At 37.0% G+C, this 23,861-nt stretch overlaps 1 protein-coding gene across 5 annotated transcripts in view; it reads left to right on the forward strand.

Annotated features, from left to right (window-relative positions):
• LOC117963453 (FYVE, RhoGEF and PH domain-containing protein 5-like) overlaps positions 1-23,861 on the forward strand; it is a 75,932-nt gene that overhangs the window by 44,011 nt on the left and 8,060 nt on the right. For 3 of the 5 annotated variants that reach the window (XM_058999834.1, XM_058999836.1, XM_058999838.1), the window contains exons 8-16: positions 4,456-4,549; positions 4,948-4,998; positions 6,239-6,297; positions 7,037-7,108; positions 9,494-9,562; positions 14,696-14,779; positions 16,548-16,627; positions 20,769-20,859; positions 22,471-22,608. In XM_058999834.1, coding sequence (XP_058855817.1) covers positions 4,456-4,549; positions 4,948-4,998; positions 6,239-6,297; positions 7,037-7,108; positions 9,494-9,562; positions 14,696-14,779; positions 16,548-16,627; positions 20,769-20,859; positions 22,471-22,608 — 738 coding nt within the window. The remainder of the gene's footprint in view (positions 1-4,455; positions 4,550-4,947; positions 4,999-6,238; positions 6,298-7,036; positions 7,109-9,493; positions 9,563-14,695; positions 14,780-16,547; positions 16,628-20,768; positions 20,860-22,470; positions 22,609-23,861) is intronic. The other 2 variants (XM_058999835.1, XM_058999837.1) reach the window with 1 other exon arrangement.

The raw sequence follows: 23,861 nt of genomic DNA on the forward strand, positions 1-23,861 counted from the left end.
CTGGTGGACTTATTTATGCAATGCTCCAGAGAGTGGGTTCAAATGCATCCGTCTTAGCGACTGTATTGATTAGCAAAACTGTATGGGGACTGGCTGTTCCATTCAGAAAGGTCAAGCTGGAGAATGCCAGCTTTAACAACAAAGCTTGAAAAGGCCACCAGAAAATGGTGTGAGTCCCTCCCAAAGGTGTGTGCAGTCTTTCCAGACTGAGGAACTGAGGAAATAGAGCCACTTGACACGGCAGCTTCTTTAGTATGCAATCTCAGCTGTGCTGGCTGCTGGGTGACACATTGCACTGATGCAGTAACTTCAGTTTCATTATTTAGGCTTAGGACCTTCATTATTTAGGCTTAGGACTCAAACAAGAAAGGAGTTGTAGTCAATGGCTTTTGAGCACTTGTATTGTTGGCTGACAGAAATACAGTACAGAGGTTGTGGTCTCAGAATTTTACACTAATACAAACACAGCTACTGTACATACAACAGCTTGACTCTTACGGTCAGTCCACTTCACAATGTAGTTTGTGACAGACAGACAGTTCAATAGTTCAATTAAACATATAATGTAAATTATAGTAATACTTAACATAAGTCATACTAGATACTGTACATTATGGAACATAATAATAATAATAATAATAATAATAATAATAATAATAATAATAATAATAATAATAATAATAAAGACTATGTTACAACCCTCCTAGAATTATTAGGCATATTATGTAGAAAAATATATAAGCAATCAATAAAAAACAAATATTTAAATAATGCATATAAACCTGCAAAACAGATCCCAAATATTGAAAATGCTGTACAGAGAAGTTAGATTTGAAAAGAATGAATGAAGTTACAACAAAAGCTCTTCAGGATGACCGTTGCTTATTGTTTCATTATTTTATTTATTTCATAAATCCATTTAAGATGGATAACATATTGGAGTTTCTGGACCTTGGTTTCTGCATGATAAAGACCTAACTCTTCCAGATATTGGCTTCATGCTGCCCCATTGTTTTAATCTCTGGCCACATCAATGGTACTTTGACATAGTGGCCTATATTTTCCCCTATGGACAAATCGCAGGCTGTTGACTCTCTATGAAATGTATTACATGGGGCCCAGTGTCTTTATAGTTGTACACAGCTGTGTTTGATGATTCTCTCAGCAAGGTTCCATTACAGATGATGTCCAGTAGAAATTAACCATTTCACTGCTGCATCGTTTTAATCTCAGATACAGATCTTTTTCAAATATCTATTTCACTTCATATTTATAAACCATTCAATCTGTTCGAATATGCCCCTGGGATCCCATTTCTAGTTGATCTGATACTATAAAATCATACAATTCTGGACGTGGATTTAGTCAATTCTACATCTAAGCTAGGTGTACTCACCTTATTGTAAAAGATTGTGTTCATGGTGGCTGTTTCGTCAGGAATCAGCTGCATTTATAGAGTCTTTTGCATGAGCAATATTTAGTGACCCTTGAAATTGGGAAACATTTCCATGTGACACTTACTTAAGGGTGAAAGCAGCTTATGTCATTGGCAGGCTGTCGGCATCATGCCATTTGAGGATATTTCTAGTTTTATTATGAGGCTTGATTGCTGCTAAAAGGAGAATAGAAGCATGGCTGCAGCACTGTAAATCATTTTAATGCTTTTCCTCCACTTTTTCTTTACAACTGACCCTTTCCAAACCATAAACGGTCCCCCCCCAGTGGATCCTGCTAACGTCATGCCCACAAACCTCCTTGGCAAACGTTGCTGTGTATTTTTATCTCTCTTCCAAGCCTGTTGTCACACTGGGAAATAATGGGACATTAATTGAAATCATTCATTTGAAATTGTGCGTGCATAGGGATGTAAATGCAAGTTTTCAAATGATAAAATATGAAACAGACACATGCAGAATTGTATTCATGCAGAAATATCACCAGGTGTAGTTTGAAGGGGTACTAAACATGAACACATTAGAGACAAGCAGAGGGTTCCATGCTGTATGTCATTCTTGGCTACGGAGGCTGATTTGTGCTGCACTACTAGTATAGGCCATGTGTGTACATCTGGGAGAAAAATGAAAATCAAAGGATTAACAGTAAGTGCTTCCTGAGTATAATTGTACCCAGTTTTGGGGAAGTAACGTTTTAAAGTAACCTGTAACACAGCAGAATTGTAACACTTTACAGTAACTTATCACTTGGAAAAAAAAATGAACTACTTAAAATTACAGTTTATATTGTACAGAGGCATTTTTGCTTGGGTTTGGTCAGGCTTCATGCCAAGCTATTATTTTAAGATCCAGCTAACTAACTCGCTCATTCCCTCCTCGGACACCATTTTCTAGCAAGTTGATATTCATGTGACAAGTAAGGTTTGACTGACACGCACTCTGATTTCCATGTTATGCATTAAACATAGTCCTTTTTTAAATGTAACTACTGGAAAAACTACTTTATGTTTTCACTTAAAATGTAATCTGTTACCGGTCTGAGAAAGTTACTGAAAAATGTAATCAGATTACAGTACGGCGTTACATGTAATATGTAACTCCAACACTGGTTGTACCTTACATTTTTTTCTAATGAAATTCAGTATCTGTTATGTATTTAGTTAAAATGCAGTCCAACCCGCTTAAGTGTATAATCTAGTTCCACAAATATTTATACACTTAGAGTATACTCTTCAGTGGGTTGGTGATGTGCAATCCCAATTCTTCTTCTGAGATATTACTGCAACGATGAGAAAGTGCATTACCCGACAGTGCTAAGTATTTTTTGAGGATTAATTTAATTCAGGCCCACAATTCATTATTTTACTTGCAAAAGAAAACACAGAACCATCAGTTTATAATGTGTTTTATTTAAATCTACAGTAGATGGTAATGCACATATACATTTACAAAATAAAGAGAAGTTGACTGTGTGCAACAAAGAAAGGTCTGAGGCAAATAGAAAATGCTTTTTCAGGTCATGTGGGCTCCTGTTGTGATCAGGTTGGGTTATGTTAATCCTGTGTAAAGTCTACTAATAAAGGCAGATTTAAAATGAAGCTGGTTACTGTGATGGGATTTTTTTTTTCTCAGTGGTCTGCTATCATTATAACATTATAAAAGGTTGTTATGTGTTCATGTTTGACAGCAACACAACACAAACAAAAAAATGTTTCTGAAATTGTCTTTTAGATTTAAAAAAAACAATCCTAATGTTTAGGCTTGTGGAACACTTGAACAAAGATTTAAATAGAACAATGTTGTGTGGATCACAGGGCCAAACCATACTTTTACATTGGCAGCAATTAAAAAACAGAAAAACAAACACCTGTCAATCATTCCTGTGTTTAATCATTAGTTTAAGACCTTTTTTACACTCTTGAAATAATTAGATTTTATAGGAGCCGTTCGTATTAACAGCTGTCAATTCCACTGTGTATAACTGTCATTTGCAGTGACAATAGAGGTAGCAGCTGTCAGAGGCTGTGCAGAAGTGCTGCCCAAGCTAATGAGAAGCACCACACAGTGTGCAGAATTAGGTTGTGATTTAATAAACATTAAGGGCCTTATTCACAAAAGTCTTCATTGTATTAAACTCAGAAATAAATACTTAATAACTAAAATAAACTGTGTTGCAAGTATTTGCTTATATTTAGTTTATTACCTTATATTTATTATGCAAATAGTTTTAATTGAATTCCTATTGTCAGTGGTGGGTGATTTGTTTTGTGAAAAATGGAGACTGATGCAAATAACATTGAGGTGGACTCAATTGTGATATTATAAATGAACACTGTTTTTCATTCCTTCAAAATTATGGAAATGCTTTTTTTTAATAATCTTAATAGCACGTGTCTTCAGTATTAAATAAAACATTTAGGCTTACCTTAATACTGGTATACAGCAATGGCCAAAAGTTTTGCATCACCCTATAGAATTAACTAATTTCACTTTATAAAGTCGAATGAAACCTGCTGAATAATGTTACGATACCATATTGAATGAAATACCTCTTTGTACCATATACTTAATGAGAAACTGACAAAAATGAAGGCTTCTGGTAGATTTTTGCGATATCATTTTATTTGATTACATGATGCTAAATAAAATATCTAAATGATGTTCATGTAGTTTTTTGTTTTAATTATGTCTCAATCCTAAAATTCTAACTGATGTCAAACTTTTGGCCATAGTTGTAATATCCAACAACATGCAGTTTCTCAGTGAAAGATTCGTAAAGGCTCCAACGATTAACTACGTCCTTGTTTGCTGCATGGTTCATGGATGTGACATAATGACTTAAAACCACAAATAAATGATTAAAAAGCTCACTATTGTATTTTCAGTAGCTGCCCACGGAAAGCTATGCATTGCCCATTGGCTGACCTTTAATGCGAATGGTTTATGTACTGTAACTGAACTGATCATTTCAAAGCTGATCATATTCTGTTTTCCTTTTGAGGAGCAGCAAAGTCCTGGCTGTGCCAACGTGAGTGTGAAACATCAGCTGCTAAAAGTTATTCTCCGGATCCTTCAGTATCGCATGCTTCTTACAGGTGAGAGAGCTCTTTAATATTCACACTAATATTCACTGAAATGAAGGGGCAGCACAATGTGTGTCCTTATTTTAGAGATAACTGCATGTGAAGAAACGTTGATCGATGTATTACAACAAGGAAATAAAGTACACTTTCATGGAGTACTTACAAAGCCACTTCATTCAAAATACTATACAACTAGTAGATAAAAATAATTCAAAGATATTTGCAAACAAATGAATAGAAGGTGTTATATTGATTTCATGAAGTAATCGTTGATTCATGATACATTTCCAATAACAGTCACTGTGCTCTGTTTTAGCTACTAGGACCCATAAGTGGGCCTACTGGCCTTGTGTCTATCGTAACATTTATTATGAATATAATGTAACAATGTCTTCATTTTGGTATTACAGATTATTTGAACAATCTGTCCCCAGACTCGTCAGAGTATGAAGACACTCAAGGTATTGGCGTATACAATATTGTGGTACAGGGTGCTAGAATGCAACTTTTTGGTTTTGGTTTCTGGATGATTTAGATCAACTTGACAATTGACACACAACTGTAGCCTATGATTCATTTGACAAAACTACCATCACTGCTATGGAACATAATCTTAGGACTTGTATTACTTTCACACTTAGACTTTGGGCCCTAATCACACAGAGCTGACATTACACCACTAAATCTCACCAATATGCACTGCCAACATTTGATAGTTCTCACATTTTCAATGATGTATTAAATGTTTTCTTGGGATGTGGGCAGCACAGAGGCACTGCATATGTTTCAGTGCACAATGGAGCACCTATTGCAAGTGCAACACTAGTAAGCTTCCCCATGTCATTCCCCAACACCAATGTTAAGTAGTTTTTGCAAAAGCAATTTTAGCTGGAATATTTAGTTAACAAATCACAGTCAATGCTTAAACAGCAGTAAAATTACACAGAAATTAAGCAAAGAGGTAGTTCCAGCACGGAACCCACTTTAACCTTAGATCAAATCACATAAAACATCAAACATGTTTTAGGAGCTTCCAGTACCAGATCAAATCGTCAGTCGAATAGCTAGTATCTCTGAGTTCGCCTCCTCCTCCCCAGCCTCCACCTGCTTTTTGGGTTCATCACACTGGGAGGGCAGCTATCCTGCCCCCCTGCCCATGGTTTCCCTACAGTCAGCCTCTCCACTGATCCGCAAATTGATTTACCAGCAGGGCTAGCTCGAAAGGGGAGGTCAAAGGTCAAAGAACGTAGTGTAAAATATGTACAATGAGGTAGTGTTGTCTAGTCTCTGTTTTAATAAATGATCTATCGCATGAGCTTCCTGACAGAACACACATTAAGATTTTTGAACAGGTAAGTAATTAAATATTAGACAAATGCAAAGTAACCCTTTAAGACAGGGGTGCCCAATCCTGGTCCTGGAGGGCCGATGTCCTCCTGGCTTTTGTTGCAACTGTGCCCTAAATTACTTAATTGGACCAATCAAGCCCTTATTAGAAGCTTAATTTGTCCAATTAATCAATTTAGTGTACAGTTTGAACAAAAACCAGGAGGACATCGGCCCTCCAGGACCAGGATTGGGCACCCCTGCTTTAAGACAACCACCTTGGTTAGGGAGGCTTGGTTGTTCAACTCAACTGTGTCTCTTAGAGCCGAGTTTATTAACCTGCAGTGTTTTCTTTTCCACCATTTCCTCTGCCAGCTGCCTTGGTAATTGTCTCTGAAGTTGCAGATCGAGCCAATGACAGCATGAGACAAGGGGTGAGTCTCCTTGTATCCTGTTATTTGTTATCATGTTGCCCTACGGTGAAAAATACTATTGCTCCCCAGCTATCAGGGAAATGTTAGTGAGGTGGTCTAAAAACTGCCATTATGAAAAAAATAGATTGGGATTTCATGCTGCCATTAATATCCGGTATAAATAAAATGTCAGTACATTAAAAAGAAATCTAGAAATTACACATGCGTCATTGATAAATCAATAAATAAATAAACATCTACAGTACTGAGCAATTTTACCTTTCCCTTTAACACATTTGCCCCAATAAGGATAGTTACAAATTCTTGTAGTGGTGCTGTCCTGTGTCTACCCTGTATCAAATGGTTACTATACAGGCTGTAGGGATTACAACCAAATATGTTACCTACCCTTACTGTATGCAGTGTTATATATATTTCTGCAATATCTTTTTCATCATAAACGCAATTGTTTTGATATCGTATTCACTTGTACTTTGTCAGAAATCAGAACACTTATTTTTATTTGACACCAGGGCCATGCCACTAAATGTCTTTAAAAGCCTAAAAAATGCTCCAACTGCAAAGTACAATGAGTCCTTGAACTGTATGCATTTACCTTCTGTGTTTTGTGTGGACAAACGAGTCTTAGACAGATAGGACTGGTGTAATTAAAGTTTCCAGGTGCTTAATAACAAGGGCTGCAGTGTGGAGAGGTGCTGTTGACTCTCTCTCTCTCTCTCTCTCTCTCTCTCTCGCTCAGGAGAACCTCCTCCGTCTGGTTCACATCGAATACAGTGTTAGGGGCCAGAGAGACCTGCTCCAGCCAGGAAGGGTGAGTACTGCACTCTCCGATAAGGACATTGTTTTTAACAAGTCTCAAACACAACAGGGCCTTCAAATCGTATGTAATTAAAAAGCCTCCCTCAGCCCCTCTCTCCACTCAGAGTCACAGAGCTCTCATTTAAAGGGCCAGTGTGCAGTTCTTGTGGGATTTAGCACACCACATTCTTCTTTCATGTTCTGTTATTAAAAATTGATGAGAGACTTTATAAGTGTCTGTCTTCCACAAAAGACCTTTAATAACCAATTCCTGTTAGAAAACGTGTATGTGATGCATTAGAGGTTTATGTCTAAGATTTTCTTTGAGAGAAAATTAATACATACAAGCAACGGGAGCCTTACTATTGAGTAATGGTGTTCACAAAAACAGATATAATGGGTAATGCCCTTAAAAAAAGGAAGATGGTATAAATGTGGTGTTTGTTTCTCAATTAGGGATGCAACAGTTAGGATTTCCCCAAACCAAAACCCACATTTTCATAAAATTCCAAACCAAATGATACCAACAAAAGATGAAACTGGAGCAATCTCCATTCCTAACATTTGCATACAATGCTGCATCAAAAGTCTTACATTATATATATATATATATATATATATATATATAGTAAGACAGCAGGGAGGGGGTTAAAGCCTCCCTGAAGAAAAAAAACATGTGCGGAATGCACATTTGTTTAATTTAATTGTTTTGCTTTATTATTTTATTTTACTGTGCTGGGTCATTAGGGCGTGTTTCTGCCCGCATTCTCCACCACATGTAACAAAGTAGGGGTGCCTTGCTACAATTCGGGACATTCTTGATTGTAAAAGAAACATTTACTGGACCACAGAGGTTATTAAACAGGACAGGGCCTGTATATTTATTCATAAACCCCAAACAAAACAAACAAAAGCCTAACTCCTCAAAGGAGTACTAACTAAACACACAGGAACACCCTGACTACAAGTGGGACAGCTAGGCCGTTTCCCCACCAAACAATAAACAAAAACCACACAGGTTTAATACAGCACACTTTTACCTCACGACTGCCAGGAAGCAGAGCACTCCTTTCTGCCTCCTTCTCCTCAGCAGCCCTGAGCAAACTCACTGCCCTCTTTAAATACCCTGCACCTGGTTCTAATTTAACAATAATTACCAGGTGCAGGGGATAATTAATTATAAAACAATTAATTAAATAAAAGAATAAAGCAAAACAATTAAACAATTAAATTAAACAAATGTGCATTCCGCACATGTTTTTTCTTCAGGGAGGCTTTAACCCCCTCCCTGCTGTCTTACAATATATATATTTAAACTATGAACATAATTAAGATATTTTATTTAACATCATGTAATGAAAGAAACTACAAAATGATATCGCAAAAATCTACTGGAAGCCATAATAGTAGTACAGTATTTCATGCTAGATTTCGAAATGTCACATTTTTCAATTTTACAACGCGGTATATAATTCAATATGTTAAGGTTTCATTTGACTTTATGAAGCAAAATGAGTTCATTCTATAGGGTGATGCAAAACTTTTGGCCATAGATATAGGCGGTTCATAACATCCCTTAATAATTTTAAATTAGTAACATAAATCAAAAGTTCTGACAAGGCTTCCCTGATTGATTCTGACAGAACATCAGTAGGGATAACCACGGCTTCATACTTAGTCTGGGTGTTCAGATGTCCAGTTAGCTGACATTAATATCATGTACAGCAGTATGCAAATGATTTAGAACACGCAACTGCTTCTGTAGTTTTGATGTGTTGTGCATACCACTGTAACCGGAAATCTTGTCAAAATAGACAAAAATGAATGATTGTCTAATTTAATTGATGACTTTAATCGGCCACACATGCAATTCATTTAAAATAGTAAGAGAAATGGAACACATAGCCATTTGTTTTACAAAGCCCAATTAAAGCACAAAGTGGTCTAACAGTTTAACATAGTGTCTTTTATTTCTATATCACTGATTACTGAAATTGAAATTCTCACACCCAGAGGTTTTCATGCAGGTAGGTATATAAAGGATGTCAATGACACACCTTGAGGTGTTCTAATACATTTGCACACAACTGTATAAATAAAATGGCAGTACATTTAAAAACAAAACTGGCAATACATTTAAAAACAAACTGAGCTGTGTCATGTTAAGTCATGTTTAAAGTCAAGCAAGATCATATTAAAATGACAGACAGAACATTGGAACTATTAACAAACTCGCACAACTGGAAAGCGTTAGTGAATTTCATCTCATATTTCTTAATTATGTAACTAACTGCATGTGAGAATTTCCAAAAGGTCTCCTAAAGTTCTGTTGAAATTCCTTAATATAGTAATGAATCCCAAATACTGATGTACACTTGTTTTTCTGTCTGTTTGTTAGGTATTTGTGAAGGAAGGAACATTAATGAAGGTATCCAGGAAAAACAGACACCCTCGACATCTGTTCTTGGTAATGTTTATATTATTTCCCCTTTGAAAATCGAGGGTAAAAATGGAGACTTGTGAGAACATTGCTAACTCATTTAAGTGTTTGTTACACTTAAAACGACAGCAACATCTTATAGTAAACGTGGTTTTTTATAAGTTGGTTTTCAAATGGCATTTCAGCATATGCAATGAAACCATAATTCATATTTTCAAAGTTAGCCTGCAAGTTGGAATGTGCCCTACAGCATACAAACTACATCTGCAGATGACTATCTGTAAAAATATGCAAGAAACCTGCAGAAATGAAACAGATAACTGCGGAGTGTTCTGTGGAGCATCTTATGTGTTTAGTATTAATAATGGCTTATACAAATGTAAATCAAGTAAACATAATCATATCAAACAGTTTCTGGGTTAAGTACTTCCAATGTAATATATTAAGCATTTTTGTCTGTAAAATCTTAAGATACCGTCAAACAAAAACATCACATCACATGAGATGTCTGATTGAGCCACATTTTCAAAGCCTTATGTAGTATTAAAAAAAAAGCAAAAATGATCCCTACCAGTTATTATACAGCACAGTACTTCTTACACTTAGCTATAATGCTAAGAAATCTAATGACTAGCTGCATTTTTACAGATGCTGAATTTTCAATACTACTCATCTCTAAACTGTCACTGCCTGTGAGATCTGGGGAGTGTATATTTTAAATATTATTTAGCAAAATCTAATGAGTGGGGATTTTAAATACTATATTATGTAAATAAATGCAGGCAGTGCCTGTTGCACTTTACATAAAACATAAAACAAGCACAAGGCTTGCAAAAAAACCTTCTTTATCCTTGCACTAGGCAATTTGCTTTATTTCACATGAATAATGTTTCTTACATGTCACACATTTCATATTAGTTTTCTGAGAGTTATAGGTGCATTACTTTTTAATAAGTTTGGTCGTAAAAACGAAGCCTGGTAATAATATTCTGACTGATTTGTCTTGTTACGGTGCTTGAAAACAAATTGTTCTTTCAATTGAGCTGATCATAAATTGAAGTCCCTAAGCATTTTGCCAGTAGCAAAAACGAGCCTGCTACTTTTACAAATCGGTGTGGAATTCAGTTGCTGAACACTTGCAGCACAAATGCTTCAAACAGTGTCTATTACTCTTGAGTTTATAGTAGGGTAATTACAATAAACAAATGTGGATCGTACCATGAAATGATGTTTACTGCATATAAATTCTCAACTCATTCAACAGAAAATCATTTGAAACACATCCATTATTACATGCAAATTACAAACAGCTGTTATACCCTTACCCATTTATTTAACGGCAAAACACTTACGACTGCCCCTTAAGGTTCAATATTCCTGACATGGGGTTACCAAGCTGGTGTCCTTTGTCTTCCACCTTTGTACTTGGGCGTTCAGCAATCTCAAAAACACCACAGCTCTTTCATTTAAATGTCTTGCAAGTAGTTTGTTGAAGATAACACTGACATTACTGGCCCAGCCCTTTAACAAGGCTTGATTTTGCAGCACACTCAGCTGTATACTGTGTCGCCCCCTCTGGTTTCCGACCCTCTCTCAGAGACTCTGTGTTCTACAGTGCCCTCTAGAGGTGTGGCAGGGTGGATCACTCCTTACTGGGCATCTCCTCACCCACACACAGCTACATGACTAGCAGTGAGAGGTTTACACAAAGTGTCCATGCCCAGGGATGCCAAGGTTCAAGAGTGCCTCCTCCACCCTTCCATCTGTGACGGAGACCCTGGCATGTCTTTGGATCTCAGCCTGACAGGGCATGTCCAGACACCAGGCTGGAACTCAGCTCATTCAAAGACACTTTTGGCACGTGTTACTGTGCTGCAATGTTCTTCTTATTGAATGTGCTAGTATTTTCTGTTGTCTAGGTTCTCTTATGAGAATCCTTTTTCCATTGTTCAGTGTAGCAATTACATGTTTTACAATGTTTAAATCCTTTTACTAGTCTCTGAACCAAGTGTTTCCAACAGACTTATAGAGCAGGATGTTATCACTGTGCAGTTTTTGGTAGGGGTAGCACTGAATACTAGAAAAATCACAGTCGATTAGTCAGTCGACAGTCGACCCGGTGAACATTAAGAGATGCTAAGCCCCTCCCAAGTTGTACTGTATGTCTCATTATTGCTTGAAAGGAGACTGTGCTTGGATCTCGTCATGTTCTCTACTGAAGGTGGAGTATTATTTATTTCCTTTACGGACCAGTTCCTTGAAACAAGGTAACAATATGCTGAGTGAAATAACAGAAAGGCAGGATGAAGCAGTGTCATTATCTTTGAAAGGACGCAAGGACATCAGATATCTCCACCCAAAACAGGACTCTCCTGACCAATGGTGTTGTCGAGCACTGGCTTTCCTGACAGGATGTTTGGTGGGGGTTTCTGAATCCCTGTTTCCTGCTCGGGGGCTATTTAAAAGAATGCAAGAGTCACGCTCCCGAACACAGTCAACGACTGGGAAAGTTGGAAAGAAAGCCAGTTTATCAGCCAATCAATAGACTGATAAACTGTTTCATTTGGAAATAATAAAATGTGTTTTTTCAGTGACACATGTAACATTAGGCAATCCATTAGGCTATTGGTCTGTAGCGTTGCATGGAGTAGGGTCCCAATATTTGGTCATGTAATATATCAGAATCATGTAGCAGTGAGTAGTGTTGAAGAGTTTTACACAAGGCGAACACAGTGAAGATGAGCTGCACATGAATTATGCAACTCGTGAATAGAAATACAAATGTAGAACGAAGGTTAAGAGTGATAACAGTTTTAAAATGCAAGGCATGAAGCAACCAGGTAGGAAGTAACCTACTTTGTTTTCTTCCCACAAACCTGCCTGTATGTACATTGAATCTTCAATTGTCTTCCATAAAAACAATGACTGGGGTTACCGATTCTATTCTTTGAGGCTCAGACCAGGGGAGATCTTCGTATCTGTCTCATCTGCTTCTCCTCCCAAGATGAGAACAGACTAGACTAACAGCATGTACTCTGAAGATGAGGTCTGATGATTGTGTTTTTCATAGTGAATGGATACAATCCAGACACGTGCACTTTATTAAAGGTTTAGGGAAAGATGTATTATTTAAACATTTTGAAAAGCTGTGTCAGAGAATGGCAGCGGAGAGACTAGGGTGCAATTGTTTTTATTACATTACCAGCCTCTGAAGTGTAGTTCATTTACTTAATCCGGCCCAGCAATTCACAATAAAGCAGATTTAAGCAACTCAAATGTGATCAGTAAAGAGACACTGGAATAAACACTGGTATAATGATGTTCGTAACACACTACTCCGGATCTGAATTAAGCAGGAAGCTAATGTAAAGCTGAACTTTTTAAAAGCTGAAAGAAGTGATTAAATATGTCACACTGACCTCCTTATCCCTTCTTTGGAAACAGCTTAGATATTTGCTTTTGGTTTTGTTAATAGCTGCAGTCTCCCCTGTAGTAAATGGGCTGTGATGGATGTACCCATCAATTCACATATGAGGGAGGTGATGGAGTGGCGGATTCTAATGTTAGGCAGGGCTGCCAGAGCTCCTGTTAGATTAATGGTCCTGGGAGGGTAATTTATGAAGCAATAAGTAAACTGAGTAAAGATGCTTGACAACTCATTTGTCACCTGCTTGTGTTGAAAGTCCTTTTGTGCTGTTTTTAAACGCAGCTTTTATGGATCCATCCTGTTTTGAACAGACGCTCATTTCACCTGTGTGTGTGTGTGTGTGTGTGTGTGTGTGCGTGCTTGTGTGTGTGTGTGTCTGTGTGTGTGATGGGGGACAGGTTAATGTAAGGTTTTAGATTGAATGCAAAGGCAGCACATTGGGTAAAATAAGAAAATATATAACAAGTGTATCCACATTTACATTCATGGCATCTGGTTTTACAGTTCATAGCAAAATTGGGTTCCAAGTGACATCAGTGTTTGTATACAGTATAACAGTTCATACCTAGCGTGTTATGTGATAACATATCTATTAAAAAGATAAAGGAAACCACTTCATAAAACTAGCTCACCATGAGAAATCTGTTAACGCTGTTTAGTTTCCGTTTCCACTCAAAAAGGAAAATAGCCCTGGGTGTAAACTGATTTGCATGATGGGGTATGCTCTAGCTCTCCTTCTTTTGGGCTCCTTCCTTGAAACTTTTAACTCCCGCCCATAATGAGAACCCTTGAGGTTGCTAGGTTACAGTTAATCAAACCAGCTCTCTACAAAATAAACCAAATTAAGTTAATGTATAAAATACTTATTTGTCTAACTCGTTCCCTGTGTGATGAAGGGTGTTTGTGTATCAGCTCTTCAAATCAGTTATCAGTTCAATCAGGTGTCCTTTCATTATATAGGGCATTTTCACAGAACGGAGTGTGGCATGGAATGCGGAATCATGTGGTTGATGTTTTATCCTTTAAGAGCCGACTAGATAAAGTTCCTGGATCAAACAAATACTAGGAACCACAGGAGCATTAATAGGTCAAGTGGCTTATTACAGACAATCACTGGATTTAAAGTCTCATTTACTAATCGTGCTGCCCTGTAATAAGCCATGGTTCTTTTTTTAAAACTGAAAAACTGGGTTTGCATTTTTCCATAAAAAAAAATGAGCTTAGCTATTCCAAAGATCACAGTGAAATTTAGGGTAGACGGGTGTAATCTTTTCTGTACAGCCTGAGGGTTTGGTGGAAGTGCATAGCTCATTGTTCATACTTTTATGAGAAATTTTGAGACTCCAAAAAGAATAACGTTGCAACTGTTGAATGTTTTCCTCATTCAGCATGGGTGAAGAGCTACAATGACAGCTTCACATCAATGCGTTCTGTCTATATAGACTGCAATAGAAGACTTGCTTCTATTTGTTTGTCATTTTGAATCTAATTTCAGATGATTTGCTGTTCCTAGGCAGCATAACTGTGAGATATCTTGAACATTGTGCCAAACACCATATTTGAAAACTGGTTTTATATCAAATAGATTTTATTTATTTAAATGTATAGTATTGTTAGAGTACCCACTAAAAGCATTTGATCTGCATGGTTTTATTTTAAGCTAAAGATACATGCTGGTAAAAGCCAATATGGTGTTTATTTGCCAACCTCTTTTCTATATATTTTTTTGACAGATGAACGATGTTTTGCTGTATACCTACCCACAGCAGGATGGCAAGTACAGGCTAAAGAACACGCTGTCCTTGTCAGACATGAAGGTACGTTCTTTAAATATCTGCACATCCCTCTTCCCTGCCAGTGATCTGAAGGAAGATGCATTCATAGCTGTAGTTGTTTAATTAAGCTGTCTAGGAGCATTCTACTTAAAGTAAGTGCAGCTAAATAATTACAATAGATTTAGCATTCACTGTATAGTTATCAGTGTGTATTTTAGCAAACATAGGAAAGCATGATATCTGGTACTGCGCTAGGTTAAAGAAATCTCTGTTTGCAGGCCTTGCTTATGGGTAATCTTGCACTTTCCTGGTCATTTCACCTGGAGAGTGAAGTTGTTCCCACCCCTTTAGGGCCTTCTTTCCTGTCAGTAATGAACCAGCTGCGTCCACTATTGACAGACATGTTTACAGCCAGTGTGACACAGCTGAGGTGAAATGACTTAGGAAGTACAAGTGAAAAATGTTTCCTGGGGGGCAAGGCAAGGAAACAGAGAAGTTCCTTTAACTAGTGTGCCAGATGCCATGGTTTAAAAGTAAATTACATGTTTGTGATATAATGTGTTTCTTTCAAAACTGCACATTTGAGTACAGTGAATGACAGGTAAGATGAGGGTATTGTGTTAGCTACAAGCACTTAAATGAGTGATAGAAGTGTAACCTACTGTATTTTTCAACAGGCTTATGAACAAAAATGTGCATCCTTGTACTGTTTTACTGTACAGTGTTGGGACTGTTTGCCATTTACAGCCCTGATCAGAAACGATAAGAAAGCTTATTCAGAAACCTGTTTTAAAAAAAAGAAAATTGTGTCTGCTTTTAAAAGCTGTGGTTATTTCTAGTCAGCTATTTAAGTCTTGAACTCTTTCTGTCGCATTGATGCAGAGCTAAAACAAATTGTACAATTATAAAAATAACTTTTTTGCAATGCAATAGTTTATTAATTACTTAAATTCAACAACAACAAAAATAGCTTAAGGGTCCTAAAAAAAAAAAGACAAAATTTGTAAACAGTGTTATACCATAGACACTTGTTTTGTGCAGACTGATTTTAGTAAATAAAAGTATTCAATAATTCAGTCAGTTACAGACCATTTGGTAATGTTCACACATATGGAGGATCTTTTCTGCCACATTTTTAAATAGATAAATTAATTCATAAATAAATGTAAATCGAAATAAATAAATACAAGCAGAAATAAAGAAATACAAACATTTAGATGTATTTATTTATCCACGCCCAAAGTTAAATGCTTAGTAAACACCCTTTATGAATATATCCCACTACATCCAAATGCTTTTCATAAAGAAGAAAGAAGGAAAAAAAGACAAATAACAAATGCCATACAGTGTGCAACCGTTATCTAATATTATTGGGATGCAGCCCAACATAATACTGACTCAAGTAAACAATACTTGAAATATAGGATCTCTGGAAATGTTTGTGTCCTTGTAATATCATGCATTAACCCAGCTTTTTTACCAACGGAATATGAATACCCAGCCTCAAATCCACAGATTTTTATCATTCAGTTCAGTGAAGAGTCTATTGTCCATTTGCTTATAAATAATGTGGTATTTGAACAATATATGTGATGCTGAATCAAAGCTGTCACTGAGGCAGCTCCATTCACACCAAGGGAACTGTTCCATTTCATTGTTCTGTTGTGCTTCTTAAGGCTGAGGTCAGCTCATATCTGTGATAGCAAACATCCCTTCAAAGTCAAAGGGGACGACAGCACCTGAACACTGGCTATTGTTCCACTCAATCATCTCAGTGCAGATTGCAAATCAGTTCTGTCCTCTGTTTCAGATCAGTAAACCCATTATTGACAAGGTCCAGAATGCATTGAAGATCGAGGGGGCTGACTACTCCATTATTCTTTCTGCAAGGTACTTTTCTACATTTCTATCAGTCCGGATACTCATATTTTAACACCACACAACAACATGTGTTCATGCTTCTCACCTAAATATTGTTAAAAGGAGACTCTTTAGTATTGCATCATGGGCAGAGAGAAAATCCAGGTGTGTCTTTCCAATAGCTACATAGGTCTCAAGTGTGCAGTTTTGAAAGAAACACATGTCATAGCAAACATGTATTTAACACATGGTGGACCATATTTTCAAAGCATAGCTTTAATTCCTGTTTTTTTTTATTTTACTATTAATTAACTGGAATCAAACAACTAAAATATATTTCAAGTTCTCTTCAGCACTCTCAATCTGTTTTGTTTCCCATTTTGTAACATAACATGTTTTCTTTTTGCTGTCAAAAACAAATAAAGAGAGAAAACACTTTAAAAATATGGCCCAATGTCTGGTACTGCTTTAGGTTAAAGAGAGTTTATAAGCCTTATTTTCAGTATATAGATTATACTTGCACTTCCTCGTTTCATCTCAGCAGCATCTTCTGGGCCAACGCATGTTATTGGTTGAAAGTATGTCAGTCAATAAGGGAAGCAGCTGGTTGGTAATGACAGGAAAGAATCCATTTAAAGGGGTGCGGCCAATTTGAACAAGCATGATGTAGTGCCAGATATAATGTTTAAAAAAAATCAAATAAAAAACTTGTTATAAAGTGGAAGACAACCAGCACAGTCTCATAACTATAGCTTCTGACTGACACTCCCCTAACGGCCAAAAAAAAAACTACAAAACAAAAGAATAACATTAAGAAACAAAGTGTTCCTCAGACGTATGCAAAGTGTGTGTCTCATTATCCACCACAGATATTAAAATGCATAAAAACATGTAATCATATATTTGATAGCTTGAAAGCTAGAAATGGCAAAACATGTCTGTGTTTCACACTCAAGTATAGTAACACCCGGTCGACTGTAGAGATAGCACAGCAGGTGCAAAATGGCTGATTGGGGACCCACACTTTAATGAGATTCTTATCCCATGCATCCTAAATTGAATCTCTCTTTGGTTAGATGGGTTGTAATGTAAATCACTGATCTGGAATAATATGTTTAATACCAGAGGTCAATTACAAGCAGAGAGCAAAACTTAAACGTACCAGTGGCTGGCTGGTTTGGCTGTCGCTCACAGAAAAGAACAAACAAGCTCAAAACGAGACACTGCGATGCATATAATGCTTTGGCAGGGAGGCTGATAGTAAATTGTACAGCATGACTTTCCTGGCATGGTAAAGGGAAATACAGTTATTTTAAGCACAAGTCAAAAAAAAAAATTCAAAACTACAAAGAAACAACTAGCCCTTAGGAGCCATCCGATTACAATTAAGTGTTGTGTTTTTTCAGTTTTTATACTGGTGCATTATGTCCTAGCTCGAGCATGCAGTATGTACCATCACTATTCTATTTCTAAATAAAGTCACCCCCAGCAACTTACATCATGCTTCTGGATTAGTTCCTACAGCATCCAAGTGACTAGAGCCAGCCCAGATTGGCTTCTGGGATCTGATAAGGTATCAATGTGCTCACAATGTGAAATGAATGTCTGTGAATGTCTGAAATGAATGCTTAACCGAGAGCCGTCTGTATCACATGAATAGAAAGATCTCCGCTTTGATATGCATGTACTAAAGGATGGCAGTCAATCAATGATGTGTAATTTAATATGCACACAAGGGTTTGTGAGATTGCCATTTTATTGCCTGTACATTAAATGTAGACATTTTTTAATTTAGAGGATCATTGATTTTAATGGCTGTAAGCACCATGTACAGTTGCGTATTTGCAAATTCACAGAGCCAGTAAAGTATTTATTTCCCTGTCAGGAGGGGCTCAACGCTTTGTTTGTTCAAATTACGAAGGCTAATGGCTCTCGGATGTATTTTTTATGTCAAATGTAAATGTCCCAGTGTTACAATATTTTACTTTTGTTTCAGAAAAGAAACAGTTTAGATCTACATTGGACACGTGTTTAATTAAGATGTGCTTAATTCATCTCCATAAGCTGTTACTGTACAGTGCCGAAGTGTATTAATTTCCTATGCAGTGTTAATAGTTATTTTTAATCAGACTGTACAATTCAATTGCATAAATTCAGAGCTAGTAAGACTCAATTACCAAATATTAAACTGTCATATATCAAACATCTTGTACTATACTTTTAGGTATTGGCACATTTAATCAGTTACCATCCCCCTAATTCATATCAGGTATAAACAATGTAGCTCAAATGTTTGACCACTTGAATTTTCAGTCAACTAAGTTGTATTTATAAATGGACAAAGCACTTCCTTGAGGTTTCATGCTTGTGCCCCTAATTGTGGTATTGCTATCCCTACTCAAAAGTAAATGCAGTACACAAACTGGGTTTTGGAAATGTGCACTATGAGGGAATCGTAATAGAAACATGGAACCCATAATTACATTTAACCACCCCTGGGGATACAAATAAAACAGAGGTGACCAGTAGAAAGCTCCAGTTGCATCTGCTGTGAACCTGAATGGCCACTATTAGATCAATTAAATTGGAACGTTTCTGTAATACCATTCTAAAATCTTACAAAGTCAGTGTAATGCATGTTTAATTATCCGTATGTTCTTATGGTGCGCACTATATGAAATATTAGCATAGCCTCTCCTTAAATACCATAAAATGACACCCACTGGTGTCTTGTGTTTAGAAAGTTGTTGCAAACCCTTGTCAAAATGAAGAAAGGACAGGGTCAAGGGATTTTTAACGCTACAATCATAGCGTACTACCTCTATTAATTATAAATTAGCCAGTGTTAAACTATTTTGTCGATAGTGAGCCTGTTGTAGCCCAATTGTAACTGATTTCCAGTTTCTGGTCAGTGTTTGTCTCCTACTAATAATTTCAATCAGTTTCAATCACCAAATCATACATATTTGATTTCAAATAATATAATGTAAAACACTGTTCTTTCTTTTATGTTAATTTGCAGTAAGAAAAACAAACAAACAATAGAAGCAAAGATTTAACCCTACAGAAACTCCCTAATTTCCGTGTCCAGGCCACTACAAAGTCTTTTGTTGTTTGTGTACTTTTGTAAATAATTGGTGTAAGTGTGCCCTCTTGTGACAAAATCACATACAGCAGCACTATATTCATTTGATTCATATGTGGGTCATTCCACATCAAATGGACCAACGGTGCCCACCTCACTCTGTCAGATTATTTTGATATCGCATATGGACGTGCCTGGAGGTGTTTTAGGCAGAATCCCAAAATATTAGCTCTCAGCTCTCTTATTATTTTATAAGTTATGGTCCTATAATGGGAGGTGCCTGTGATGGATGAAAACAAGCACTGAAAAGGGGCCACGTGTGAGAGGTGAGATCTTTCAAAGCATTCAAGATATCTTCTTGATACTCGCTGCACACACAGGACAGCTCTTCCAGTTTAATATATTACCTACTGGTGACCATTGATGTTAATGCAATGCTGGAGCCAATTGTAGAAAAAAGTGCAATGATGTCTCAAATCATCCAGTGTGTGTCTTTCATTTCTGTTTATTAAGACATTTTGGCTTGCCTTCCAAACTGTTTTGTTCAGTGGAGTTTATGAAAATCCAATAGAACTCAACTGGTAGTATAACTGGGTGAAAAACATGGGAAAACTGAACAATTATCATGCAATAATCTTTTATAAGGGTATACATTGAGCTTGGAAAGTGTCAAAAATTAGTAAATGACTAAAAACTACAGTTACTCTTAAGTACCATTTAACATTTTGAAATTGCAGCATTGTGGGCTTATAAAATGTAATTCACCAAATTGTACCTAACTTCATAAATCAGTAAGGCAGTTCTTACAGTTCTTCATCATGACTAATTTGACAGCATTGTAAAAAAAAAAACCTTTATATTGTAATATTTTGCACCACAAGATGGCGCGTTTTAATTTCTTTTATCACGCTTGAAGCTGTAAAGGCTTAGTATTGCTACATCATGTCGTTGGATTTAAAGTGAGAGAGTCCTATTTTGAAGCCAGTGTACAGTGATGTAAACCCCAGTCTTTCCATCTACAGCGTACTAACTGGAAGTGAATCTTTGATTCCCGGGATGTTTAGACCCTGTTTATTTGTCTCTCAGCTCTTGCAGTGAAAGAGAGGACTGGTACCATGTGCTCAGCAGAGCTGTTGCAGATCATTCAAGAGGCCAAGCCAGTCCAAGCAGCAGTGAGGTAAATGCTTTCCCATGTATGTGGGCTTTTTGTCAAACAATACAGAAGCCCCTAATAAAGAAGGTGAGGCTATGTTCTGCTATACATTAATGACATGTGGATAAGCACAGAGCATGCAGGCTTTATAAAGTTGAGCTTCACACACATGCAATTAGGTAGGGTATATAACACAGGCACTCATTAGTGCGAGTGAGACAAGCTACCTGAATCCTCTCCTGACGACAGACCATCTCCGTACCCGAGCTATCTCCCAGAGAATTAAAATGTAAACTTGGTTAAGTAAAATATGAGTTATGGTCATGCGTGGACTGTTATGCTAATAGTGGGCATTGACAACGGCTGTGTCGTAATACTGAGCTCAAATTGATATTTTGATTTACCTGTTTACACAATGGAAAGTATTGTTTTGAAGTAAATGTGATATTCAAGTAATTGTAGCTAACAAAATAATTCCATAAGCATGTCCAATGTGCAGTTTTAAAAGAAACACATAATATAGCACTGTAACAGGGCGAGGTGCCCTGTACATTGTTTTGTTTATTTATTTTTAGAACGGGGTCCCCCTCCGCCCCTGTGTTATTTTGTATTTGATTATTATTATTATTATTATTATTATTATTATTATTATTATTATTATTTTGGTATTTGTTAAATGTATAGATGTCGGCGAGCGCCGTATATTTAGTTATTGTTTTGTTTATAGATGTGACGGCGTAGCCGTTTGTTTGTTATTATTTAGTAGCGTGGATGGGAAGCCCCATCCACACAGTATTTTAGTAAACTCGTGCAGAAGGTGGCCATTCATTTTGTTGCTAATCGGGAGATGGTCACCTGAATATAAAAAGCCTGCAGCTCTCCAGCTCGAGGTGGTTGTTAGAGAGGAGAGAGCGAGCGGAGCGAAGCGAGAGGAGCGTGAGAAAAAAAAAACGAAACTTTATTTAAAAGACATAGGAACAGTGAAGGCAATCTGCCCAGCCTGACCTGTGTGTTATATATTTTGTGTTTGTGATTATTTTTGTTTACTTATTTATTTTTGCTCTGTGAGCACAGTGTGTTTTTGTTTAAATATTTTATTTATTTTTGTTTTGCTTAATAAAAACGACGGCCAGCCGCGTCTTACTTTAAAACTGCAGTTCCTGGTGTCGGTGTTTTTCCTGTCCCTGCTTCTGCCGTGACGTCACCGCCCAGTCATCCTGTCACAAGCACACGTGTATTTTAATTTTAAAACATGATAGCTGGTACTACTGTAGGTTAAAGGAAGCTCTCCATTTCTGTGCTAAATTCTTGGCTTACCTGTACTGTCTGGGGGAGACCTCTGGCTTTCCTTCTTCTCTTGCACTAGGTTCTCCCTTTAGGGGAGGTCAAGCTCACTTCCATCCATGGAGGCCAGGCAGCGGCAGTCTCACCCCAGCGAGCCAGTCCCCAATGAGTCTGGGTAGACCCCTGTCCTTTCTTACCTTTCTTCTTTGAGTTCCCCATCGGGGAAGCAAAGCTCACTTCCAAGCTCCAGTGGTGGCTTCCCTGCGATCTTACACAGCGCACCTCGTTCTCTCATTCACACACACAGCCTCTGCCCCTGTCCAGTGAATAATATTGCCCCTCTGTTTCCAGGCCCGAGAGAAGCTGTGGATGTGCCTGGGTGAAAAGCCCCCCACGCTGGTGCCTGTTTCCCATGTGATGATGTGCATGAACTGTGCCTCTGATTTCAGCCTCACCCTCCGCCGTCATCACTGCCATGCCTGTGGAAAGGTACGGTCAAGAATCAGCTCACTTACATATTCATCACGCTGCCAGTCTTTTGAGAATGTCTTTTGCTATATCTACCAAATGCGCTGTTGAGTTCTGAGAGGGTGTTGATTGCATAGTACTATTTTCATGTATTGAAATAAATATATATGCTTACAGGTTTAAATATTTAAGCCACACATCGGTCCCAATTCACAGAACTTTGAAGACTGTTGTAACCCATTGTTTGCAATTGTCCTCATTTTAGAACAGGCTGCTTTGTAATGTTAACTGGCATCTGCCTGTTATTTTAGTTTTCTCTTTAACTGTATTGTTAGGATAACTTACTCTAATTTAGGTAACCGCAAAAGTTGAATCTACATGAGTTACATAAATACAGCTTGTGTTCTGATTTGGTACTTAATGGGTTAAGAAATGTTTTTGAAGCTGATTTTAATTAATTTAATCAAGTTTGCAGTTCATGAAACCTTTTTCAACTTTTTAGAGTGGTTTTATTGGTTTAGTCTCATTTTTCAAAGCACTGTTTGACCTCAATGATTATAACGCTATAAATCCACCCACTTCACAGTAGATGCCTACAGTAGATGGGAATATGTGGGTTGTATGTACACATAGACAATTTGAATTCTCTTAAAGATACAATGCTTGAAAAGAAACAATTGAAAGTAAAAAGTTAAACAAAAAGCAACGCTAGTGTTTGTATTCTGTTATTTAATACAGACTGACCATATTCACAAAGAATTATACATGACTTATTTTAGACTGCTGGTTTCATTAACAGTCATCTCTACAGTTCAAAAACAACTTCATTTACAGGAACTTAAACAGGTCTTTAAATAACTAATAAGTGAAAGCTTTGAGAATAGGGACCATTGTTTACACTGTCATGCTGTAACGATATTCTTCATTATAATATGTAATAAAACATACAAAATGGTGTGGTTGTTTCTGATTTGATTCAAGTTATTAAATTCAGATTTATTTTTCTAAATGACCTTGCTTTAAAGAGGTCTTCATTCAATTTGTATTTTTAGAAAAAACATCTTGTCCATGGTATCAAAAGTTATAAGAAAAAACAGGCAAACATTTTGTAATGGTAAAACTTCAGTATACATTGCAATTTTTGTTGTTTACATTGATGGCATGTCTCCTGTATTTCTTAATGATTTCTATTCATTCCAATTCCTGTTTATTTTTTTCTTTGCAGTGGCCAAATGCTGCCAGATTAGTAGACACCACACTACTCAACATTAAAA

This window comes from Acipenser ruthenus, chromosome 25, assembly GCF_902713425.1.
Source record: "Acipenser ruthenus chromosome 25, fAciRut3.2 maternal haplotype, whole genome shotgun sequence".
In the NCBI taxonomy this organism is placed as follows: Eukaryota; Metazoa; Chordata; class Actinopteri; order Acipenseriformes; family Acipenseridae; genus Acipenser; species Acipenser ruthenus.